We start from the raw sequence: 27,690 nt of genomic DNA on the forward strand, positions 1-27,690 counted from the left end.
GATTCTGAGACCCTTAAAAACTGGCTGAGGGAACAATCCCTAGCTATTTTAACAACACAAAGTCAGGAAAAACCAGACGCCCACAATAACAGAGGACGAGATACGTGTACAACTTGCAAGAAGCAAAACTAAAAAAGCTGCAGGTACCGATGCGCTCCCTTGTGAGGTATATAAACTTTTGACGGAAGAGTTAGTCCCGATTATGGGTACTCTGTTCAATTCGATCTACCAACCAGGGGGTTGGGTACCTAGGTTATGGAAGGAGGCAACAATAGTGCTTCTCCTAAAGCCCACCAAAGACCCCCTAAGGGTCGATTCATATAGACTGATCTCCCTGCTGAATGCTGATTATAAGATCTTTATGAGTGTTCTAGCAGGGAGACTGGTAAAAAGTATTCCACAGCTGATCAATTCTGACCAGAAAGGGTTTATTCCCAAACGGTATATCCAAGAACAAACCCAGCAACTCATATGTAACATAGATTTGGCAACAGCTCGTTCTGAACCCTTGGCCATGGTGGCACTAGATGCGGCCAAGGCGTTTGACAGAGTGTGCAGGGTATATCTTTGGGAAGTGCTGAGAACAATGGGGTTTGGCCCTATTTTTATTCAGACATTGGAAAATTTTTATCAGGGGGCCTCTGCTAAAATATTATTGAATAGGATCTTAACATCTAGCTTTAATATACTGAGAGGAACGAGGCAGGTATGTCCCCTCTCGCCCCAGTTATTTAATATCTATATAGAACCTTTGGCACAGGCGATAAGAGCAGATATTTTAATAACTCCCTTTAAATCTTATAGCTATCACAGTAAAGTTGCCTTATACACCGACGACTTGCTGTTATATACTGACGATCCTGCAGTAGCGGGACCAAGGGTTGAAGTATTGCTGGAAGAGTTTGGATCACTGTCGGGGTATCTGCCCAACATCTCTAAAACTGAGGTGATGTGTTGGAATATCGACAATTGGGAGGGTAGAACAAGTCAGGATTTCAAATATCTGGGTATCACAATTGTAAAGGACATCGAGAGAATTCCTCATATTAACCTAAATAGGGTTATAAGAGAAATCGATCTCCTATTAGCAAGATGGAGAAGTCTTCCTTTAACAATCTATGGTAGGGTCAACATTGTAAAAATGGTAATTCTCCCCAAATTAACCTGCTTGTTTAACACCATTCGCCTCCATTTCCCAAAGCAGAGCATTAGCAAAGTCCAGAGTAAGATCGTGAGTTTTATCTGGGCTTATAAGGGCGCCAGGTTGGCCTGGAAGAAGCTTAGACGCAGGCTGGTTAAAGGGGGTCTAGCTATCCCTGATTTCAGTTGGTAATTTAAGAACATTCGGATGCTGCTGATGAAGCACGACGATTCAACTTGGGGAAGACATTTGGCTGAAATGATAAGGCCGGAGGGAGGGGATGGCTTCCTGTATAAATTTGGGGCACCAAGGTACTTCAAAAAAGTATGTTTAAAAATACTGATGTCCGCCCTCAACTTGTGGTACAAGGTTAGACGTAGGGTGGTTGGTTATTATTCGGCTTTTGCTCCAATTTGGGATTCCCCCAGTACCCCGTTATGCCTTAAATACAGCCTGAACTATTCCAATCAGAACGGTGGATATTATAACATGGTCGGATCTGATAACATCAGAGGGGGTTCTTCCATGGGTGGTTTTAAAAGCCAAGATTGTAAATGATTTCTCTAGATTTAAATATATGCAACTAATATCTTGGTGTGCATCTGAAAAGAATGAAATCTGTGGCGATTGGGAATTGGAGCAATGCCTTCAGGATATAAATCTTAAGAGTAAGGAATTCTCTTAGTGGTATGAGAAGTTCCTGGAGGAAGATGAGAAGGAACAGCTGCCGCAATACTCAGTATGGGACGAGGCCTCACTGAAGTGTGATATTGAAGAAATAAATGAACTTTCTCTGAAGCTTCTATATAAGTATGTAAAGCCAGCTAACCTCAAAAAGAATCACTTTTTTGTAATCAATTGGTTATACTGGACTCCGGCTAAAATAGCAAAGTTTGCCCCATCCCCACCCCCTAAGTGTCCAAGATGTGATTACATAAAGGCCAATGACTTTCACGTCTTCTATGAATACCCTATGCTGAGAGCCTATTGGAGTGGAATTCAGAACGCCCTCTGTAGTATCTTTGGTAGGGAAATTACTTTAAATGTGACATTTGTTTTCTTTGGGGATGATGGTATGTTAAGCAAGAAACTGGAGCATCTACATAGAGGGTTATTGTTATATCTTGTGCTGATAGCTCTGAGGAAAATATGTATGAAATGGAGAGACCCCCTACCTCCCAAGCTGGAAGATTGGGTTAAAGCAGCCTCTAGTATGGCGCGTTTAGACCAGGGAGGAAGAAATGAGAGTCGCCCGGATATGTGGCAGGCCTATACACCATGGTGCAGAGGTCTGGGATTTGCACACCCCCCATGGTCCAATGATTATACTAAGATACCAAAAAAGGTGTAGGTCTGGGATGGTCCACAGACCAATGCGAATGCAGTGGCCGTGGGGCGCACAGGACAGATGGGTGGTTCTACAAGAATTGCAGACGCATACTTGGTGATATGAGGATTAAAAAAAAAATAATAATCTGTCTGTCCTTTTTAAAGAAATTCTTTATTACCTTTATCAAACCCATCTTTAGACTTTTCTATTAGTAATTTCTACCCGACAGAAACAACGAGACCTTTCCGTATTCCTCTTTTCCCTGTTTGTTAACTTCTATCCTATCCCAGCGCGTCTCACACTAGTCAACCAATCACCACTCTGTTCACCCCTGCTGTCTGACCAATGCCAGCGCGGTTCTTTGTGACGTCAGTTTATTCCTGCTACTGACCCTCCCTTTACAATCTGCTCTTCGATACACACCCGCTGTATCCTCCAATACCAGCGCGGCACCTTTGTGACGTCAGTATCACTCCTGCTACTGACCCCTCCTTTACAAAATCATATGGCAATATTTTTTTGAATTTTTTCTTAATCAAAATAGGTTAGTAACAACATATAAAGACGATGCTACTTTGTGTGCTCCATTAAATAAAGAGATAGTCTTCACCTTTCAAAAATATTTTTCTTACACTGCAAGCAATAATAACGACCAGCGTTATTTCACTTTTCTAGCAAGCTCCGAAGTGACCTATTACTTCTCTAGGGATAAAACTGAGGTTTCACAAGAGGATCTTTTGACGTGCAAAAAGGGTGTCCGGTTACTCCTCCCGGAGATACTGCCAGAGTTTTAAAAGGTAACCCTTCGCTATTACAGACTCTCCTCTTTCACACACAACTTTCCCTAAATATAATACCGACAGCCCTACCTAGCTTGTCAGTATTATCACAACAGACAAAGTACTTCTGCAGTGTGATTTCTTTACCACACTCTTCTTCTGCATATGTGAGGCTAATTCCTTCCCGGGAGTACTCAGGTAACTATTGTACCTGTACTTCTGAACGACATATAAACGATACACTAACTATTCAGGTTAAAACATATAATGAATACTCAATAACCATTACCTAATTAATCAATAATTAAACCATAACTCTGCTAACAAGAAAACTGATCCAGCGCAAACCCAGTATTTTGATCAGGGATGAACATTCAATAAAATCACGTACTTTGGCCCATACACATAGACCCAAATCCCTGTTGTGCTGGTGTCAAGTTTGCAAATTTCTTTCAAAATCTTTACTCTGTTGATCAATATTTAGAAAGTCCACACTTTACACAATAAACATGTTATTCAATTTCTCATCTACTTGGTTGATGTACCAATTAGTTGAAGAATTAAAGGCAATGGTAATTCTATACAAGGTTCTAATCATAAACCTGACTAAAATAACCACAGCCTCTTGGTATACAAATTATTAATTTTTATCTAAACTCAAATGCATTAATCTTGGAAAACCTCATGTGAGAGAGAGTACAATCTCATCAAAACATCCAGCAAATAAACATACGTTGCATAGAGTGTAGCTAAAGAGACATCAGACATATGCATTAATCAAAACTCATCAATTTGGAGAGATAGATGAAGAGACAAAAGGTTCAAAGAAATTCGAGTTATCAGAATACCAACCCAAATAATTTCAAAGTAGGAAACCACTACCCAGGCCTAGGTAGTGGTAGGGGACCCTCGGACAGACAGTCAGGGATCATAGTCTCAAGTGTCAGGACAGGGACAGGACAGGAACAGCTAGGCTTCTCTGCAACCCGACGATCAACGGCCCATCCCTCTCTCTCCTCCCATTCCTTCCGAAACTCACACCAGCAGACTCCACCCCCAAATCACCTATTCTTTATACCTTTAATTCACATGTCCGCCCCACTAAAGTTGCTAAAATCGCCTGTCCCAGCTACAGGATTGGCTGAAATCTAGGGGCGGATGGTCACCCTACCATTAGATCACGATTCTTTGACTACCTCATTGTTAAGCTTCCGTTCCCACATGTTCATTTTTTCATCCCTTCTCTCTTATGAGTATATGTGTAACAATCAAGGAACAAAAATTAATACATTCAACAACTACAAAATTTTCTCATGAAGACACTGGAGTTGGCCGCATGTCAAGGATATTGTCCTTCACCGAGTCACGCTCTTTCAGCTTGTTCAGCAGTCCAGCCACTTGCTTTATACTTGCTTCCCATTCCTCTCTCCACAGCCGTGACAAGTTAATACAAAATTGGGCATTCGTTCATTAAAGAAAAAACAGGGAAACAGATATTTATTAATTACGTGATAATGTAATCTTCTCTGTTAACCACCCACTTTATCTCTACTCCATATTAATAGTTAACCTAGCATAGCATAAGCAGAAAAGCGGCATTAATTATTTGAATAAAGTAACACATCATGCTTTTTACTCTATATTCATGCGGCCTTGCCATGCAAGCCTTTGTATCTCATTCTATACACAACATTATCACATTTCCAGTTATTTACATATATGTTAGGATTAATTTATGCATATTGCATATTGCAAAGCAAATTTCCCATGTGTGATGTGAGGGTGCACGTTAGTAAATATTCACTACTTACAGTTAGTACATGTTACAGGGGTACTCAATACGAGCAGGTTTCTTTTCACGAAATCCTGCTCCATCACCAGTATTGAACTCCTTACCACTCTAGTGGTTGTCTAGGCAATCTGATTTTTGAAAGCACCCATCATTATTCTAATTTGCTCTTATTCCATGCCCATGCTGGGACCTTCATATCTCCTGCTACTTTTCCTGATCCCTCCACTACCCGCCTCGGAACAGTCTCCCCATTGGTGGCTTCCAGAAGGTTCTCTAACAACACTGCCTTTGACAAGTAGGACATCATAATCTGTGGAGGTTGTCATGGCTATGCATTATACCCAGTCTACTGCAGTTATTGGATGAACATTCCACTAAAAACGAACTATGCTGTTACCAGCTTTTATTATCGACTTTCTGTCTCAAGTATGGGAGCAAAACCGTATCCCAACGTTTAGACATTCCAAATTTGACCTTAAATGGCTCTCCCACAGATTTGTGTGCGTGTCAATGCACCTCCCCGAAACATCAATTAGCAGAGTAGAACAGATCAATAAGTAATTGGGCCCACACAATAATTGAGGTCTACCTCGAGGAAAAGTTAAAGGTTTTTATGTTATGTTATGTTATGTTACAGGAATTTATAGAGCACACATATACCCGGGGGTGTCTTGGCGCTAATTGCAAAGATTTAAAAAATGGACAGTACAGAGTCAATGCTTTCAAATGAAAAGTTCTGCAGAGTAGTAAAATAGAAAATATTCTAATTCTCAAATGAGTTGCAAAATCTGAAATTCTTACAAGCAAATTAGAGAACTGCAAAATCATCATGGTGTTAGCAAAAGTACTGATTATTTAGAAATCAGAACACATGAAAAATACACGTCATTTCCTTAACGCATAAGCACCATCACATTTTTAAGAAACAAATATCCAATACCCTTTATTCTAATGTTATATAGAGATGTTCACTTTCAAATATGAAACATTGACAATAGGACCTTCTCTCAGTGAATGGATCCAGTGTGAAAACAAACAAGTGAGAATATTTGTTGCCATCTTACATCCGCTCCATATGAAGTTCAACACCAGCAGAACAACTACAGCAGTAAAAACAACCATTATGTCATCAGCTTAGCTATGTGCGTTTGCGAACCCTGTGGGGAGTTGATGGGTGCAGGGAGAGGAAGCAGGAGTGAGTGACAGAGATGGCATCCACCTTGTAAATGGCATTTTACATGAAAAAGTGGCATAAACATGTTTATACACATTCTAAGAAATGTGTTTCAATAGCAATTATGTTAATTCAGTCAATATATATGAATTAATTTGTAAAAAGACATATTAATAACCATTATGATGTACAAAACGAAAACACCATAAAACAATTTCCATCAAGGTCATATACTTCCCACTGTCTTGTTTAGCTATAACCCATGCTGCTGCCTGTGCACACAAATGCTGCATTCAGTATTGCGAAGGATTTTACTACCGGGTGGTACTAACAGAAAGACACTCTCTAACTCACAATTTAAGTATAAAACTCTCAAAATATATACTGTGGTTGAGTTAATTGATTTCATAATAGCAAAGTGTTCAACTTCAGTACCTAAAGTGTGCTGAATTACACTTAATTAAACGATTGGTAAATGGATAGGTGTGTGATTTTGGGCATACTGACGGAGTAAGTCAAGATTTTTTTAGATATTTTGTAGTAGGAGTGACTGAAGAAATATTCATCCTTATGAGGTAGGACTCGAACATTGGGGATAGGAACTTCCTTTAAGAACTTCAAAAGATTACAGACAACACCTTTTTGAAAAAATGCTCACTAAAGGATGGGCAGCATAGCACATGAGAATGCTTGTTATTGATTAAATCTAGAGACAAACAGATCCTATTATCCTCACTTGTTCCTCTCTGAAATGAGGGCCCTTCTTCTGAGGTCCTTATAGCTCTGATGCATTTCTACCAATAAACACACTAACTTCTCAGGTGGAAATAGTGTAAACCCTAAAGTTAGAAGGGCAGTTTGCTGGGTTCTGAGGCTATCTATCAGATGTTCAGTGTGCAATGCATTGTGCATTTATGGGTTTGTCCAGTATTGTACAGGGGCTGGGGTTTTGATGCTAGTGGTTGAGGGTAAGAAAACATTAGCAGTCATAACGCACCTCATAACGCATAAGACCTTTTTATATTAGGTCCCTCGATACTAGGACACAGTCTATTGTACTGTCCTTACCCCTTCCTATGAAAGTAGGTGGATTAACTTTACCATTGCTCTGAATGTCAGATGAGAAGGTTAAATTATGCGATAATACCAACTGATTTAGGGCTTCACCATAGTTCAAGTGTACAAAGTGGCCAGTGTCCTTCCTTGAGCATTAATAAAACCACATGTACGGTCCCATCTGTGAAAACATTTAAAAATGGTTAAATCACCTGCCCATATAATTGATGAGAAGTTTTTTTTGCCTATCTATAGAATCTGACACTAGCTTTCGCAGCTCTTTGATAATACCTATTAGGTGTGCATAAAAATGTTTTAAAATGAAATTTATTAAAAGAACATTAAACCCTTTTGGTGAATAAAGATTTAAAATGTGATAGCATGGCTCTGATACTAGGACTTTAACCTTCAAATTTCTGATGGTGAATGCTACACAAATAGGTAAACCCCCCTTCCCTATTCCAGCAGTAGATAGAATTGCCTCAGAACAAAAAGATTTGAACCTGTTAATAGCTATTGGGATCAAAGGCCCAAGTCACCCGGCAATATAATATAATACATTTCTTGGTAAAAGACACCAGTCCTCATTATAAAGTTAATGACGAATCCCCACAATGTTCCAAGATAGAAGCTACATTCCCTGTCCGCCCACCGTAGTACCTGGTGGATGAATGTTGAATCCAGGGTTCAGTTACAGTTGCTCCACTACCATGCTCCCCTGTGCAGTGGCGGCTCGCCGAGGGAGTGCTGCGGGGTGGTGGGGCGGGGGAGGGGCAGGGTGGGGGGTAGCGGACTTGGACGGACGACGGACAGAACTCAGAGTAAGCTACTCTGAGTTCTGTCTGTCGTATGTCCGAATACACTACCCCCCCACCCTGCCCCTCCCCCGCCCCCCGCCCCGCAGCACTCCCTCAGAGAGCAGCCACTGCCTCTGTGTAAATTCAATCATTGTCCTCCCTACCTGACAAGGCCATAAACCTATTTCTGAGGAGTAAACAGACATTTGGTTGGGGATCCATTGCGAAAATGGTTAGAACCACTAACCCAGTTTTCCCTTGGAGTAGCTGGTGCTAGGTACCTATAGTAAAAACCCAGTGGCAGTATCCTTATGGAGCTTGATTTACCATGCCATGACGTGTTTGAGCCGAGATGTCTCCAGCAACCTTGGGTTTGCAAACATTAATAATTACAGTGTCACCAGGATAGTTCCTTTCTAGGGGTCCAGTACCCCCATTCATCGCACAAACAGCATCTCATGGTTGAGGTCCCAGTGACAATTTACCAGAAAATAACTTTGTTCCTGAGGGACCCTGTTGATTCCGAGGAACCTGTGGGTAGACAAGGCACATTTGACAATATAATAACAGAAGGGCAGGTAGCAGGGGGAAGATCAATCACAGACAAGGGAATCAAGTTTGAAGTGTTGCTTTCAACCTGTCTTCCTGCGCCTGATACAGCAGATCGAGCAGTAGGGAACCCATCATCATGGTGTGTAGAGTGGTGGGCTGCTCCTGCAGTAGTAGTCAAGTTTCGAATATCTACCCTGTCATTTTCGCCCAATGCCATATTACCAGTTAAAGGCTGTGGAGCAAAGTGTAAATCCAAGTTTACGGGGATTAGCAAAGGGGACTAGTCAATGGATGTATGTGATTGGGTCGTCGCTGGATGTATAGATCATCCCTCTGTAAATGTTATAAGTTGGCTTACACCGGCCTCAATAGCAGTGACGCAATCATAAGTCGGGCGTAATTTGGCATCAAAAAGGTCACTGATATGTTTTCTTAAGGACTCCCAAGAAATGGCAGCTGGGAGTTGTATGGGTATTGCATCAGACGGTCCGCATGTTTCTGGCACCTGTTTAGGAATTGTCATTTTTTGTTGAAGGCACTTGTTTGGTCACTCCTTTTCTGCGCAAGACCAATGGCTCTGGATTTGGTGAACACACAGGAATTACCAGATCATTTTCATGTAGTGGCACTCTGCCAAATCAGGGCCAGGGTGGCCAGCACCCCCAACAGTACCCACAATAGATGTACTGGGTGAGTTAACGAGAGAGATTAGGGCATCAATAGTTTCAACGTTTGTAGCCACAGAAGGCACAGACGGGGCAGTTGAGGACAAGTGTGATATAAGGAGGTCCTCCGCCGTAAGGGAGAGACACCGCTCTACCAACTTTATCTCATTTGCCACAAGATCCATGGCCTTCACCCAAAAACTATCAATTGTTGTGCGTGGATGTTGTTGCAATTCTATGCTACTCACTGGGGGTACCTTTATTTTTCCCATATTACCACAAATGACAGCAGTGGATGAGCAAAAAAGAGGAGAAATTAAAGACACATGTACCTTCAGAGATGGGAGGCAAAATCTCTATCAGACGACAGGGGAGCTAAATTCCAAAGTCCAAGAGAATAGGCCGAGCCCAGCCCCTGTCAGGCTATGACAGGCTAAGATGGGCCTATCTTGACCTGGTCTTCGCCCAGGCTTGTCCAAAGCAGCTTTTAAACTAGCACCTCTGCAGTAGTCAGCTTCCCTGCTGCAAAGGAGCCTGGGAAGTATGGTTTCTGCCCCCCTCCTCTCCGCACCAGCATCGCTTTCCTTTCTTATACTGCGGGAGCCCAAAGCAGTTTTTAAACTAGCACCTCTGGGCGGGGAAATGCAGTTGGCAGCCTGCCTACCACAAAGAAGCCTCGGGCGTGTGGTTTCTTGCACCCTTCTCTCCGTACCAGCAGCATTCTCCTTTTCAAAATCTGGAGAAATCCTAGGCTTTTATCATTGTATCAAGTGTGGCCCAATTTGAAAGGAAACTTGTTTTTGAAAAATGATATTAGGGCTTGATAGACACGCCTTAAATGGATGTAACTACTTGTGGACTTATCCCTATCTCCCCTAAATGCTTGAATACGATTCTGATAAAGTTGTTTGTAGTCCACATCAAATGAAAGATTAGTTTTCCAATTAGAACAACTGTATCATTTTACAATGTTTTATTTTTGACAATCAATAGTGTATGATCTAAAACGTCATGTAGGATTTTAGGACTATATCTTTCAGATATTCATGCTTCTTCCACCTTCTTCCAACTCGAAGTGTTGAGGACAGCTCTGCCCTGTTTTAATTCACAACACCATATTCTTGACAGTTTTAGCATTATTGGGTGCCAGTATCAGTTATGGGAATTCTGTATGTATAAATTTAACACATATACCGATTTCACACAAATATTAGTTAAGCCCATCTAGATGATTCAATACTCTGCAGCCAGAACGCTCTTTGGTTTTTCAAAGTTTGTCTCCAACTCTACCTTACTTTTTGAATTTTACTAGCTGTCTCATGAGGAAGGAATCATCTCTAAAGTCACTTATATGGTTCATGTATCCACCTGTGGGACTATCCCAGAATTTCTCAGGAGTAAGCTGCTAAAATACACCCAAGTGGTGCTATGTTGTTAGCTTAATATTGCTTCAGGTTCCCAGTATTTATAGGACATGAACAGTGATGGGTTTCCTTGCTCCCTACACCAGATAGTGGTGCACCCTTTCTACTACTTTGTGAACAATGCCTGATTTTCTTCACTTCATAAAAGAAATAACTTGGCTTTTTGTTTAATATCTTTCTTTTATTGAATTGCAATAGATTAGAGATGTGCAAATATTAGTGTCAAGAAATATATTCATTGGTGTAATGCCACAGGCAATTATATATTGTGAGATTGTGTATTGACCATTGACTCCATTTTACTCTAACTAGATTTTGTGAGCCCGGTTTCATTTTGTGTCTTTCTGACCCTGCCTTTCATCTGTGAACTCAGGCAGGCCCCAGGTCACTACGCACATGGATTGATTATGTTTTCCTACTTCACCGAGCGAGAGAGATATGCTGCTAGAACAGACAGTGTGGGATGCGTACAGTGTCCATGGATGAGAATGTGAGGAAATCTGCTTCAGCTCTCATCGGATCCTGGCCAGCTTGTTGAGTGACTTCAATGCAGAGAGTGTAGCCAGTACCTACAGCGCAGATGAAGGGAGAGGGAGCTTCTAGAAATATCTTTCCATGTTGGTAAAGCGTATAAAGATGAAGACCTCTTGGGGCTTTGAGAGGAACACTCCTGGGGTTGGACGCACTGCCCAGGGCTTTTGTGCCCAGTTGAGACCTCCTGCCTGAGACAGTCAACGGGTTCCCCAGTCATGCTGGCAAAATGATGCTAAACAGACAGCAGGTTAACTATTTCAAGTTCTAATTATTTACTTGTGTGTACATGCAGTTATCTTTCTATGCATTTATTCTTGTGTAAATACGTTCACTATATGAATTTATTTTACTTGTGCATTATTGCCATTTGATATATGGGAACGTGCTGCAATAAATATTCTCATTTACTTTGCAAATGAGTGTTGAGCTTTGTCCACATTGTATTTTGGTATTCTAAAGTGTGTAGAGCCCTAGTTTGAAGAGTGTTCACATTGTGTGCTGGAATTTTGAAATCATGCCCAGCTGCTCTGAAGAGAAAAGCAAGACAATTGGTAACTGTGATGTATAAATAATGGAAAATAGATAAACAATACATCTCACATCCTATTTTACTGATCTTCAGATCATAGTTTCAGAGAATTGATGCAAAACCATCATATCTCATAAACAGATATTTCATTTAAAAGAAGTTGCATGAATGGTAGTTTAGAGTAATTAACTTTACAAACGATTTGACTACCAAAGGTAACAATATGAATGCGTAGACACATCCTTTGACAGCTTCTAGGTACTTTCTGTAATTAGAAATGAAAGGGTACTGTTCCAGTACGAATCCTATTGTAGACAGATATCCCTTATGCACAAAGCTGGGAGGCTATGTCTGTTTCTTAAGTCAGTCTTGTTAGAGAACCAGCACAAGGAATGACAGCAATACACGCCAATCATACTAAATATGTCTCTTCCCTTTTTTTCCCACTTGTGCACTGGGGTGCACAAAATGTGGCTGTTGTGCAACATTTCATGAAAAATATTTTAATCTGGGCATCGGATTCTAGCACATATCTGATGCTTTTATGTTGTTCTATTGTTTGTAAGTAGACTTATCCTAAGGATGACAGACAAAAGTGACTTAATAAATACACAAATACAAGAATGTTAGGAGAACCTGAAAGGTGCAAGTTACATTTAATGCATAAATGTGATACTGCAGTGATATAAGAATATAATATTTAACAATCTTTTGCCTTTCAGAAATAACTTCACAATTCCAAAAACCTACTATTCAGGAATATATGACACAATTATGCTATCGCCACGTCATCCATCAAAAGGAATTTATGGAAGCAGATCATTGTTTGATATTGGACAGAACAATTTTGAAAACATGAATTCACTGGTAAGAATTTGCAAATGAAGTCCGACTTTCCTTCTACATTGAGACCTGAAGAGTCTAAATGTGAACTCCCCAACAAGTAACAATAATAAATGAGGCTAGCTTATAAAACACTGGATACATGGGAGGTCTTACTATTGATGCCAGAAAGCATATGGGGAACTGATATATCAGCCCAGAGACCTCTCAAAATGCTATATTGGGCCGCACCTGACAAGGATTTGATGTTAGAGCGCCAACCAGAGGATCCTCTATTGGTATCACTGGTAAAATGAGGTATCATCTCTTAAGATCTACCCTGCATCCAATGTACTTTGTTAATGCTGATTCTCCAGTGCACCAATGCTATTCTGTCCATAAAAGGTTGGCTAAACTATTAAGTGTGGGGGGAGGGTGTCACATCATAGGAGAAACTTGGGCTGCTTCTACTGTGATGCAGATGGACTGCATCCAACTTGCTCCCCTTGAACTTTGACCCTACCACCCTGTGAAAAGCTGCACCAAGTCGCTACTGCCTTATTCCCCGCCTTTCCTAAAAAGTGGGTTGATACACATTGAAAGGCTTGCTACCACTGTCACCGTGCGAGCAACAGGGCATAAGAACAGTCTTCAAGTCCTTTAGAAAATCATTGGACCCACCTCCACACCACACCACTACCACTCATCCTATTAAGGTAGCTTATGCCTTGGGAAAGAGGGCTCACAAATTAATGTTCGGCTGCTGCCATTGTAATGATGGATGGCTGATGCTGCTAGCTCCTGTGAAACCATACGATTCCTGTAATCACCTGAGTTATTGGCAGATTTATTTTGGGAAGATGTTTGAAGAAATATGAGACTTAGTTTGCAATTTCAAAATAATTGTTGAGGAAATGATTGTTTTATTACTTGAACCAAGTCATTTTATAACATCTTATAAATAGGCCTGCCCTTAATTAAGAGTTAGTGAGGGCTACTCATAGGTTATGTCAGTACCTATGATAACAATATTTGCAAATTACAACTGGCAGTTTCTGTACCTTTAGCCTTTTGCAGCAGAAGAAAGGGCTGTCATTACTTGTGATAGGAGTAAAGAATACCTTGTCCATTGATTTATGAAGGTTGCTTCCATTTCACTGTTAAAAGGACTTTGTGCTTCTGCCCCAGACCTCAACCTGGTGGTAACAAACAGAAAACTTAAAGTAATGACTCCCACACCCAGAATTGCCCCCGCCCGAGGTGTGGGGGTCATAGGTATTAGTTTTTCAAAAACAAACTCCCACTTCGGGAGTCTGTTTTGATGGATGGCCATCAAAACAGTTGGTGGCCGTCCCAAAGAACAAATCTTTCAGAAACGCTTTTCAGAGTAGGCAGTGTCAGCAGCTCTACTTCACGGGTGCTGACATTTCGTATTCCCGCTTCCAGAGTAGAGGCAAGAATGTAACTATACGTGGAGGACAGCTAGGTCGGCACAGGCAAAACCTAAAAAGCCTTTTTGAAAGATTTGTTGTTTGGGACCGTACATGGTCACAAATGGACCGCTGCAACAGTGTCTGATACTCTGTCCATTACGGTAAAGGGGTCGCCAGCCCATTTTTGTATACTGAAGCATTTTATTTTTAAAGTTCAGAATTGAAACAGTGGTGCAGTGTGCCTTGAATAATTATGAAATAATCTGGTGATCTGAGTGAAAAATGCATGAACAATTGAGTTTGATGATCAGGGTGATTTATTGGAACAGCACTTAAATTGTCTAAAAGTGCAGCGACAGGAGCGCATTTTATTCTTCTAGTGCCTCCAGGACATCACGTGGAACTCCCTGTCGCTAACCCCCACAGCCGCTCTGTAACTGTTGTGGGTGAGCAGCTACCTTTTTTTTTATAGGCGAAATCTCTTTTTTTTTTCTTCCCAGCTACCTGGAATTCCACTTGCATCCCCCCCCCCCCCCCCCCGGTCCTATGGTGCCCAGTGTCAATGTCTAGTACAGAGAAAGTGCTTGCGCTCTCCCAACCTAAAGTCCCTCTTAATTTACTAAATGGGTTTATTTTCCCTTTGTGGACGAGATCAAGATCAGCCCGCTTTATGCATCTGGTAGTTTCCCACTCCCAGAATGCTTGTCTGACCAGACTCAACTGAAAATCGGAGTGACCGAACTGCGGGGTAAATGGGGAAGGTTAGCTCTTCAGATTTTTTTAAACTTAGGAAATACTTTATTGTTTGATTAATAAAAATCATTACAATGGTGAACATGCTTCCATAATAAAAAACGTATATCAAGAATGGTTATTAAAATATTTACATTTGTACCATCACAATGAGTAAAAAAGATGAAATTCATCAGAAGATAATTTAAGGTCCTAGAAACCTGTTTTTTGCAATAATAAAAAGTATTAACTCATCTTAACAGTACGACCCTTTTAAAAAAAAAAAAAAAAGTAATTAAAAGACAGTTAAGAACCATAATCATCCATTCTATTTTTATCACCTGCTAGGGCCACAGGCAGACATTAGTTATTAAAAGGCAATAATTAATAATGCTGTAATGTGATTCCATATTTATGGTAAAGTCCCTAGTAATGCAATATAATAAAATCCCTGCATATAATATTTGAAAGTTCCCGGGATACATGGGAAAGCAAGATAGTCTGTACGCCAAAAGCCGTAATCTGCTGCTCTTGAGTGGTGCGGACGAGTGTGCAAATCAAGTGAAACAGTGTGGGGCTTAATCTGTCCTTTGATAGTTAACCATTGATGGCTTGCTGGCTCTGTGTATAAATGTTCTTGCTGTTCCTGTGATGAACTTGGTGAACCGGATATTAAGCTGTGGATTGTCCGGGTTCATTGATGCAAGGATGGCTTGCCGGCACGTGCGAATGCCGAGTTTGTTCCATTCGCTCTTTAACAGGGTCTTTCGATCGTCATGGACTGCAGGACATAGACATACCACGTGCTCAATTGTTTCTGTGCTACTCCCACACCCCCTGCATGTTACATTGGGATTTGCACAGCGCCATCTTGGCAGATGATACAGAAATGGCCATTCACCCATTCTGTGTGCCAAAAATCTTTTTTTCCACAGCACTGAGAAGGTACATGACAGATGGGGTGCCATGATCCCTGGCTTAAATCCTGATACAATTGACCAGGCGTGCCTACGTTGCACCAGTTGGGCTCTATCCGAATGAAAGGACCAAAGGCAGATGTTTCTTTTGATGTGAATTTTAAGTGCCTGCTGCGATGGGTTAGAGGACCAGATTTCTTCTATATCGAGGAGTTTTAAAGAATCTTGCAGATAGCGCCGGTATGAACTGCCAAGTTGACCGGCTGAGATTTCCACCCACAAAAGAGCCTCCAGGCTTCCTTCTCTGGAGGTACGCAACTTATTGCACAGCCTGATGTATGCTCCACGCCCTACTGCTTGATGGTCGTGAAGTCCAAACTCAGGACGTATTTGAGCGGGAGATGAAGATTTTGGTAGACCCAGCACCTGTTTGAATGTTCTTGTTATTATTTTGTTTACGTGGCTGTTGTCTTTCCCTTGCATGATCTCCTGGCTATAGGTGAGGAAATTGATGATTTTTGCCTTCATGTCAGTTATGAGTGGGGTCAGACTAGGGCCAGACAGTTGCCTTGCAAGAGTCTTGAAATCCACCTGGATTGTCAGGGCTTTAGCTTCTACCTCGTCTCTATGTTTAGAGAATGTTCCCCTTCTGTCCAAGTGAACCCCCAGGGACTTGAAAGAAAGGGCTCTGTCAACGTTTTTACCATTGTATTGCCAACCGCCACCTTGATATTTCCTTTTCCCAAAGGTGATTGCCCTTGTCTTTGTTAAATTCAATTCCAGATCGTTTTCAGTGGTGTATAGAGACAACCGATCAAGTAGTCTCTGCAAGCCAACCCTGGTGTGACTAAGCAGGACCAGATTGTCCGCAAACAGTAGATTACTAACTCTTGTCCCGGCGAGTTTTGGAGGATGAGAATTAACTTTGTCAAGTAATTCTGACAAATCGGAGATGAAGAGGTTGAAAAGAAGGGGCGCCAACACACACCCTTGTTTCACTCCGCGGGTTGTTTGTATTTTCCTTGAGGTGTATGGTCCATCCCCAAGTTTTATACGGATCCATGTGTTAGTGTGTAGCGTGATTATGGCTTGTAGTAACGCTGGTGGAATCCCCCATTTCCGCAGTTTGAGCCATAATTGGCTTCGAGGTATGCGGTCGAAAGCAGCCTTAAAGTCAACGAAACAACCATGCATTAACGTTCCTGAGGCTGCCACTTTATCCATCAGGACAGAAATTGCAAGCAAGTTTGTTATGGTGCCTGATTTTTGCACAAATCCTGTCTGGCTGAAAGGTACAAGATGTTTTTTTGCAGCCCAGGATGCCAGATCTTGGAGGAGCAGCTTAGCATAGTATTTCGATTCCACGTCCAGTAGGGTGATCATCCTATAGTTTTTCGGGTCTGATCTCTTACCACCTTTATAAATTGGATGAATAATGGCTCCTTGCCAAGATACCGGTATTACCGATTTGATCCGGCAATAGGAAAAAAGAGGTGCCAATTGATTGGCCCAAAATTCTGTATCCTGTTTAAACAGAGACTGGGGGAGACCATTTGGCCCTGGAGCTCCGTCTGAACGACCCTCGGTTATAATTCGAGCGTTTTATCCATAATGATTCCCAGTGTTGTTGTGACAGTTCTATGGACTGAAGCAGAAATTCCGTATCAGTTGTCGATGAAGTCCTTGTATTTAATTCAGCATGGTTAATAGCGTCCCATGTGTCTAGGGACCCCCCATTGCAACTGATCATTTGGCTGTGAATGCAATGAGAGTTCCCAGAGCGAGCACCCAGGTAGCATGTGTTCTTGGAAGCACAATTGCTTCTCAGTTCTGGCATTTGTCCTCTCCCACATGTACCTCAACTGTGCTCTCCTGTAGTTTACAAGAATGTCTAGTGTGCCCAGGCGTCCTGCATTGAAGTTCAAGACAATCTGCCTTAAACCCATTCTCATTTTCACATCTAACCCCATAAATGTGGTGCATCCTCTCTGCAATTCCATCATGTTGCTCCATACAAACCTATTGGGAAAGCCTGAAAGAGGAACCAGACCCTTGAAAGACCCTTAACAGATACATTCATCCCTGCCAGGACAAATGCAGGTTGAGCCAATGAAGGAGATAACCATTGGGTGGGTAGATTTGCTGTGAAAAGTGCCCCCCCCCCATTTCATTGGTGTAACATGTATGCCCAGGTATTTAATAGATGTATCGTTCCAACAAAGTGGGGTGGTTTCCTAAAGCTTCACTAGTATACCATGAGTCATCATAAGGCCCATCACAACCATCTTAGTCATGTTTATCTTAAACCCTGATAATTTGTGGAATACATCTATCTTCCTGAGCAGCACCAGCACTCTATTGAGTCGGATAAGGAGACCAACAGCATCTGCAAACATTGTGTAATCAAACTTGTTGGCACACAGCTGCATCCCTCTAATCCTGGAAGTGCCCAGATCTCCATGCAAAAAGCAAAGAGTAGAGAAGACATAGGCACCCTGCCTCATTCCCCTCTCCACCTTTACTTCACAGGAATCAAAGGCATTACATCTGACCATTGCTGCAGGGGAAGCAAAGCAGTCTACGCAATATTCGGGTAGGACAAGGCAAAGTCAAAAGCTTTCAAAGTCTTTGCCAAAAAGCTTCATTCCAGTCTATTGAAGGTTTGTTCCACATAAAGGGTGAGGAGAATAACCTACCCTTGAGTGGCACTGCCATGTCTATCAGGGGAACCATCTTTTTCTTGTTATGACTTTCCTTATGTCCTTCGACAAAGCCAAGGTGATCTAAGTGTATCAGCTGTGACAATGATCCATTGAGCCTATTTGCCAAGATCTTAGTATATACCTTGATGTCTACGGTAAAGAGCAAAATTGGTTTCTACAATCCACAATCGTCCTTCCTAGGCTTATGGATGATCACTGTTCTTGCTTCGGTCAAGGATTGAGCAACTCTTTCAATGCTATTGAAGGACGTTTAGAGGCATGAGAGGAAGTCCATCATGACTCACCAAAATATCTTATTGAACTACGGCATAAAGCCATGTGGACCAAAGACTTGGAAGGCTTTACAGCCTTAATGGATGTTACTATTTCTTCCTTGGAAATAGGTTTGTCGAGCTCTTCAATCTGCTCAGGGGTCAACCTACACAAACCTTCCCTCTTGACATTCTTTTTCATGGACTGTTTATCCGTTGGGCCAGTCATTTTTAGCTGCTCATAGAATCTACAAACTCCATCCACCTTAAGGTTGTCCTCAAGAAATGGTGCAACTACCCTCATCCTTGATATAGCCTATACATCTATGACCTCAACTGGATTTAAATCTAACGGTTAAAAATGTAGCAGTTTTGTTTCTTTCTTTGTAAAATTTCTGTCTCAAATTAGCTAACATATTTTCTGACTTGTTTAGGTCCATCATCTGCAGTTGACTACTTAGTCTGAAATCTTTGTACTATATTTCCGGGATTGAGTTTTATTCTGCTGGGTTTCTGCCATTGACGTCAATTCATCAAAATGTTTGGGGTAGTGGAAGTGACATCACATGCCCTTTGACTTTCACTCAAGCACACACTTACACATACACTCTCTCTCACAGAACACACTCACCCGCAAGCACGCCAACAACATACATTTATGTTTAAAACGTTTTATTGAGACAAAACAAACCATGGGGGAGGGGGATAGGAGGGCAGGATACATGGAATACAGTCAAAGAAAAAGGGTGCAACTCCAGAGGGTTGGCAATAGGTAGCGCGGTGGGTCAGGGGGAAAAACACAGTAAATGAAAGCTAGAAATACAAGCTGTGGAATCCCCGCACGCGTATCCGACACCCCAAATCTAAGCAATAAAAACCCCCCCATCAACACCTCAACAGAACACAATCCCCCCCCTCCCATCCCCCATCCCCCCAGTAACGAAACAACAACACTCCCCCCCCCCCCCGTCCTATGGTCCCGCATCAGAGTAATCCTAACCAGGAAGCCCCGCACCCCCCCCCCCTCCCCGGGGGGTCCCCGTCTCACGTGTAAGCTAGTCCGCCGGGGTCACCGGCGGCGTCAGCCTGAGAAGCCTAAGATACCTCGGGCAGGTGAGCTCCCGGAATTCAGCGGACAGCAGCGCTAGAAAGGGTTGCCATAGCTCTTCAAATTGGTCTATCTCCCCCGCAACCGTAAGCGACAGCTTCTCCATCCCCAGCACATGCCAGAGCCTATGCAACCAACCGGTGATGGAGGGGACGGTGGTTGTGCGCCAGTGGATTAGAATGTTCTGAACCGCAGACCCCAGCGCGATTGCGATCTGCCTACCCCTACGGGACTTCAGTGGGTACATTAGGTCATTGGGGAGGCCCAACAGGACATACGCCGGGAGTCGCGGCAGCTCTATCCCAAAGTGCTTATCCACCTCGTCCAAGACTTCCTTCCAGTAGGCGGTCAGCACTGGGCAATCCCAAAGAATGTGTGTAAGGGTACCTTCCTGCCCGCAGCTCCGCCAGCACCCCCTGTCAGTGTGTTTATGCATTTCATACAGTCTCTCCGGGGTGTAGTACCAGTATGTGGACACCTTAGTAAAGGTCTCCGTAAGGCCCGTGTGATATGCAGAGTGCCGCGCCCGATACGCAATTTTGTCCCATTCCTTGTGGCTGAGTGTCCTACCCAATTCCCTGTGCCAACGCTCCCTCCCCGGGTTGTAATAGTGAAACGGCGGGGGTTGTAGGTATTTGTACAGATCGGTGATCAGTTTAGCGTCGGAGGTCCGAGTAGCCAACCACCTCTCATACGGTGTAATTGGACGGGCGGCGGTGGCACGCACCTGGGGCTGGAGGGCCCAATGCCGAACTTGCATGTAGCGCAATCTGTCCAGCTCCGTCAGGCCGAACTCCTGGCGGAGTTGCTGAAAAGGAACCACTCCTTCCGGGCCATAGATCTGGAAGAGTGCCCTGCAGCCCGCCTGCACCCAGTGGGAGAAAACCCCCGGCTCCATCCCTGGGGAGAAGTCCGGGTTGCCCGCAATGGGCGTGAGCGGCGAAGGGAAGGTGGTAAGGCCCCGGGCCTCACAGACCGCGTCCCACACACGCAGGGGGACCCGCGTAACAAAGGAAGCGTAAAGATTAGGGGGGCGATGCGCGCGGCGCAGGAATGGAACCTCTTGTAAGGTGCGGCCCGCCACTGCCTGGTCTTGGAAGAGCCAATGTTTGTCGGACTCCCACCTGCTCCACTCCACCAGATAGCGGAGCTGTGCCGCCTGAAAGTACTTACGGAGGTCCGGAATGCCGAGACCCCCCGCTTCCGGAGCAAGTGTGGAGAGGACCCTCTTCATGCGTGGCCTGCTGCCCTGCCAGACAAAGCGGGAGATGTCAGCCTGCATTTGTCGTATCCAGCCCACCGGGGGTTGGAGCGGAAGGGCCCGGAAAAGATATAGTATCTGGGGCAACACCGTCATCTTGACCGCCGCGATTCGCCCCAGCCAGGACAGCAGGCCTTTGTTCCAGCGGCCAAGCTCGTCCTTGATCTTCCTGCTGAGGGAGGCATAATTGGCCGTAACCATCTCCGGTAACGTAGGCGCCAGCAGAATCCCCAGATACGGCACCGTGGACGAGGACCACTGCATGGGGAAGAGCCGCTGAAGATCCCTCCTGGTTTCCGCAGCCAGGGACACGTCTAATGCCATCGACTTGCTCATATTCATTTTGAAGCCGGCCACCCCCGCAAAGGCGTCCAGCTCTCGGAGGCAAGCAGGCAGCGACCTCCTAGGGTCGTCCAAAGTCAGCAGGACATCATCCGCGTAGAGACTGACGGTGTGGACGTACTGGCCCATCCGGACCCCGACAGCATCCGGATTAGTACGAATCCTCTGAGCAAACGGCTCCATGTAGAGGGCAAACAAGAGCGGCGAAAGAGGGCAGCCCTGCCGCGTGCCGCGCTCGATGGCAAAGCCACCGGAGCTACACCCGTTGACCCGCACCGACGCTGAAGGATGCTTATAGCAGTTAAATACCATGGTGCGGAACTTATCGCCGATTCCCAGTTTCTTGAGGACCAGCTCAAGATACGGCCAGTGAACTCTGTCGAAGGCCTTCTCCGCATCAACGGACAGCAACATCCGCTCCCCCGAGATCCTTGAGGCCTTCTCCAGAACATGCGTCACCCTCTTGGTGTTGTCAACCGTCTGTCTGCCGGGCACAAAACCAGCCTGGTCCGCCTCCACCAGGTCGGGGAGGTGTGGACTCAGCCTGGACGCGAGAATCCCCGTGTACAACTTGAGGTCGACATTTAAAAGCGAGATGGGTCGGTACGAGCCGCAGAGGGCCCGGTCCTTCCCAGGTTTCGGGATTACCGCGACCGTCGCCCTCAGGAGATCCGGAGGGATGGCTCCCGGTTCGGAGAAAGAGTTAAATAGCCGAGTAAGGACAGGGGCCACGGCCGTGCAAAAAGTCTTGTAAAATAGCGACGTGTACCCGTCCGGGCCCGGGGCCTTGCCATGTTTCAGCCGCGCGATAGCCGAAATCACTTCCTCAACATGGATGTCCCGCTCCAGGTGGTCAGCCTGAGCCGGATCCAGTACCGGGAGGGTCACCGACTCCAAATAGCCGTCGGCATCCCGTGGCGAGGAGGGCTCCTCAGCATACAGCGCCTCGTAGAAGCCGCGGAAAGACTCCGCTACCTCCGCGTCCCCGGAGACAACCCCCCCGTCCGCGCCCACCAATTCTTTCACAACGCTGCGCTGTTGCGCGACCCGGAGCCGGTGTGCTAGGAGCTTGCCACATCTGTCCCCCCCAGTGTAGTAGGCATGTTTCAAGCGTAGGGCGGCGTACTCCGCCCTGTCAAGATCCAGAGCTGACAGGAGCTTCCTCGCTGCCTTCAACTGCCTCCACACCCTCGGCGCCCCCGTACGGCGGTGGACCTGCTCAAGCTCCCGGACTTGAGCTGTCAGCTCATCCCTCTTCAGTTGCCGCTCCTTATTCTCAGCTGCAGAGATAGAGATGAATTCCCCCCGGAGGACGGCCTTCAATGCCGCCCACTGTGTCGCCTGCGAGGTGTCAGTGTTGCTATTGTGGGTGAGATAGTCCTGTATGACCTCCCCGATGCGTTGCACCACCGACTTTTTGTGTAGAAGTGTATCCCGGAGGCGCCACACCCCCCGAGAGGGGGAGGCCGCCGGCCACTGGAAAACGCCGGTGACTGGGGAGTGGTCAGACAGGGTCAGGACCCCGATGTCCGCCGCCGTGGCAGCGGCACGCGTCGGTCCACTCACCAGGAGGTAGTCCAGCCGTGAGTAGGTTCGGTGTGCGTGCGAGAAGTAAGAGTAGTCCCTATCCGTGGGGTGCATGGAGCGCCAGAGGTCGTGCAAATCCATTTCCGCAATCCGGGCCCTCCCAGCCTGGGACAGTTCCCCCGTCTGCGGGAAGCGCTGCGCCGATCTGTCCATCACAGAGTCAAAGACAATGTTGAGGTCTCCCCCCAAGATAATGTGGCGGTCGGGGGAAGCAGTGACATCCACCAGCGCGGAATCTAGGAAGCGCTCTTGGTGATCGTTTGGGCTATAAACGGAGCCGACCGTAAATGCTATGCCTCCCAGGCGCATGCGATACGCAAGGAGCCTCCCCTTCTGTTCAGCACACTTATGCAACACCTCCCCCCGAAAGGAGCTCGCTAGGAGAATGGCTACCCCCGCCGTCTTGTTCGCTGCCGAGGAAAAGAGCTGGGTAGGGAACTTAGCAGAGCGCATCCTATGGCAATCTCGGGGCAATAAGTGTGTCTCCTGCAAAAGGCAAATGTCCGCCTGCGTCCCCTCCAGCAACGACAGGATCGCTCTGCGCTTCACCGGGTTGTTCAGACCCTGAACATTAAGGGTCACTACCTTTAGGCCCGGCATTCCTCGCGGGGGTCGGGAGCGCCATGCAATGGGCAGGGAATCAGCGGGTGGGGCGCGCGGGGCCGCAGCGCAGGACAAGCCAAAACAAAGCGGGCATAGACAACATCGGACGGGACCTTCCCAACCCCAAAACAACCCCCTCCCCCACCCAAAACACAACCCTGGCAACTAGCCACCCACAAACTCAAACACCCCATAGTCTCAGTCAAGCCCCAAAACGGGCAAGTCCGTAGAAAAGAGCGAAGTGGACGTCCAGCCACTCACCTCCAACCGCTCCCCCCCAACCCCCCCGCCCCGTACCAAGCATGTAAAGAAGCTAAAGACATCTCCCCCCGGAGTGTGTGTTAGGCCGTCAAGGCCACGCTAGAGGAGCCGGTCGAGTCCCCGGCCGCCGCCCTCAGGGCGTCGGCCATGTCCGCTCTGATGGTAGGGGAGTCCGGGCGCCCCACACTGGTCGCTGAGCGCCGCCTCGTTGACCTCCGCCGGTTCCGTCTCTCCGAGGACCGCCACGACGGCGTAGCTCCCTCCTCCTCCGCCGCCGTGAGCCCCAGGACACCACAAATGTCTTGCAAGGAGCGTAGCTGGTGTAACACTCCGTTCCACCGAAAAATCAGGCGGAAGGGGTGACCCCAAGAGTACGGCGTCTCATGCTCGCGCAAAAAGTCAGTGGCAATCCTAAAGGACCTGCGTTTCTGCAGAGTGATGGCGGAGAGGTCCTGGTAAAGCGCCACCGGCCGATCCCGGAAAGTCAGGGGCTGTTTCCTGCGGGCTTCAGCCATGATGCGTTCCTTTAGTGGAAAGTCGGGCAGGAAGGCCAGAATGTCCGGTGGAGGTGCCGATGACTGGCGCTGCCGGCCAACCCTATGCGCCCTGTCAATGCTGATGGGAAAGTCCGCAGCTTCCCCCAGGATCTCTCGGAACAGGGCCCGCAGGTAGCTCCCCAGATCGGACCCCTCGTCCGCAGTCGGCACGCCACGCACTCGGATGTTGTTCCTCCGAGATCTGTTCTCAAGGTCCTCAGAGTGGGCCTGGAGCTCCGCACACTGTTCCCGGAGGCGAAGAACGTCCTGCTGGAGGTGGACTATCTCCTCCGCTCGCTGTTGGCCCTCCGTCTCCACCGCTTCCACACGCTCGCCAAGGCCCTCCACCTCCCTGCGCACTTCTCGGACCTCGCTGGCCACCTCCCGCTTCAGTGTCTGGAAGTCCTCCCTGAGGGAGCTAAACAGTTCCTCCATAAAGGCCCTCGTGACGGGTGGCTCCCCTCCAGTCACATCCGCCAGAGCCCGGGAGGGCCCCGGTGAGGGCTGCGTCCTGTCCCGCAAGTGCTGGGCCCTGCCAAGCATGTCCGGCAGGGTACGGTCCCCTTTCTTCGGGCCTCCTCTTCCAGACATCGCTAGCTCCGCAGTCGGGCACCGATCCAGGCGCCCCAGGGATGCTCAGCCGCCGGCTAGTACTCGACCTGGGTATCCCCCACGAGTGAAGTCGCTGCGTCACAGGTGACAAAATGGCGGCCCAGTCCGGTCACCGTCAGCCGCAAGAGCTTGTGTGAGACAACCAAGGGGGCCGCAGTGGAGGGGTCTCATCAGCACATCCCTCCGGTAGTCAACCCAGCAGCAGCGGGGGTCGCCTGCATCCAGCAGCCAGGACTCCGGCGAAAGCTGCCACCACTGCTCCTTCGGGGACAAAATGGCGGCCGGGCGGAGCAGGCCAAAACGACCAGGCCCGACGACATCACTGGGGCCCCCGAGGCACCCCACAGTAAAATAAGTTCCACCACCGGCCCCCGTCTGTCACGCACAGGGGCCCAGATGGTCCAACCCCATCAGGGAGTCTGCTGTACCTCGGCTAGGGGTTAGGGCCTCCGCAGTGCGAGGTGTCGCCGTCACCAGTCTGAGTGCCGGGGCACCCGTCCCAAGCCTTCCACTCCGTCGGGTCCCTTCCCGCAAGGCTCCTTCAGTCACCGTCGAACGGCGGGCCAGGTCCCCTCCAGATCGCAACTTTCAGCACCAGGCCCAGCCGAGGCACCCGGACAGCTCTCCAATGCGCTCCGCCCCTCGGGCTCGCCGTCGTCGTTCCTTGATCTCGATCGAACTTTTGGGGGGGTTCCCCCGAAGCGATCCGAACCAAAACAGCACCAATGTGCACCCCTGATGCTCCGCCACGCTCCTCTCCCGCGCTGAGCCTCAGCGGGGGGAGAAAAGCATAAGAAAAGGGCTCTAGCTTGGCCGGGCCGGAGGAGCTACGGGAGGAAGCGTCCGCTCACCCCGCCATCTTGGCCACGCCCCCAACAACATACATTTAAAGCGTTTTTTTGCCTACCTTAGCTGCAAGGGAATGTCAGATCCCAGCAAATTGTGCTCTATTTTTTAATACACTAACAGTGAATAATGTAATATTATACAATATTCGTGTAAATCATTTTTTTACACAAAGCAAAGAGCCTGTAGCACTAAGCGACGTCCATAAGGAGAAGTTGCCACTGTGTTCCTGGCACTGATTTTGCCACCTCTGAGGCGAGAAGTCAATGCCAGGGGTCGCAAAGGGCAAGCCAGGGGTTGCAGCTTCGACCCCTAAATGACATCCATGGTCTCAGTAGCTTGCAGCTTTTGATTGCATTCCTTCAGCTACTCCTGTATTGGCATTTTTTGCTACCTGGTCATTCAGGTGTGATGTTCATATGCATGCTGTTTGCTGCATATAACCAGGGGATGGTCATATGCTATACTCTGCACCGATCATGAGTTGCTTGAGGCTATGGTCTATCAGGTTCATATCAATGTTTGCATATGTTTTGTGGGCTGCCGAGTAATGAGAGTAGTCCACCTGGGGTGGGTTGTTTTCCCACCATAGGTCAATCAATCCCATATTGGCTGGCCACCTCGATTCCAATACTGACACTACTGCTGTCACTCTAAAACCTTGGGTAATCGCGGCCCTTATACTCTTCACCATGAGTTTCAACTATCTTACTTTTATGAGGGGGACCCATAGGTCTTATAGGGTGGATTTTAAAAAGGCCTCTTGACTCTGTTTAGGAACGTACTCAGACATTATGGAACCCTCTTTTCCCATGGCTTGAACATTCAATAGAAGCTACTTGCCACTGTTGTCTGCACATTTACTAATCATGTAGAAATCTGTGCCCTAAAGAGGATGACCATCCCAGCTATTTTGCTATTCGTTTTTTGGAAGACACAAAATGCTTTGCCGGGTAGCAGTGTTAGTTTAGCTTCTATGTATCGTTAGTAAGCAGATATGTTTCCTGAAGTATGCAAACGCCTCTCTGACTTTCCTAAGTGTGTTTAGTGCCATTAAATGCTTAGATTGTGATTGTTGCAGAAAGCTATCCTTATGTCTCTACCCATTGTGAGTTGGTATAGACTCTAATGTTGTCCACTTTCCCGCCCTCCTAGCGACCCTCTTGAACTTGATCACACTCCTCTTCCCTGTTGCATCTCCATATACACTCAACCCCTCCCCCCTCTGCAACTTTAGAGCAACATAGATTCTCCCCCTTGTTCTCCAGTGGGCCTACTCATAACTGGGAGAGTAAGTACCCTTAAAGGACTGTTTCCCTGGCCATATATTTACAGTGATAAACCGCACTTCACTTCTTTCCTCCACCTAGCATCTTACTCAGCTTCACAGCTCATGTAATCATTTTAGCTCTGTCACACATGCACCCCCCCTTCAGTCACTGGGGATTGAAGCTGAGCCCGTATGCAGACGCCTCTTTTGATAGGTAGTGGCCCACCAGCTACACTTGACTGAGGGCTGCCTTTCTCTGTGGCAGTTTGGTATAATTCTCGACCCCATCCTTCATGCTCTTCTCCACATTTCAGTGCCCTAGTTACCAGTCTTCCTTCTCAGGTACTGCACCCCATAGGAGCAGACTCAATGACCAGGAAGTCCTTGGCTGCTTTGAGGGATTTCCAGCTATACTACTGAAAGTCTGCTGTTCCAGATGGAGATGATGCGGAATGGAGCATAGCAAGTCAGTTATTGAGTAGAATTCTCTGAGATTATGCTGCTTCAGCTGGGGATGAAACTTCTCAAATTGAAAGGCACACCTCGCCCTTGCACAGATTCCTCACATTCTCTGCTGCCGTGCCGGAGGACACACTTTCTCCCATCTTGCTGC

At 46.4% G+C, this 27,690-nt stretch overlaps 1 protein-coding gene across 1 annotated transcript in view; it reads left to right on the forward strand.

The window, feature by feature from the left end:
- The window catches only part of AKNAD1 (AKNA domain containing 1), a 318,415-nt gene that overhangs the window by 280,832 nt on the left and 9,893 nt on the right, over positions 1–27,690 (forward strand). The window contains exon 16 of the mRNA XM_085600134.1: positions 12,496–12,640. Within this exon, the coding sequence (XP_085456260.1) occupies positions 12,496–12,640 (145 nt within the window). The remainder of the gene's footprint in view (positions 1–12,495; positions 12,641–27,690) is intronic.

The sequence above is a fragment of the Triturus cristatus genome, chromosome 4_2 (assembly GCF_964204655.1).
Source record: "Triturus cristatus chromosome 4_2, aTriCri1.1, whole genome shotgun sequence".
NCBI classification, from domain to species: Eukaryota; Metazoa; Chordata; class Amphibia; order Caudata; family Salamandridae; genus Triturus; species Triturus cristatus.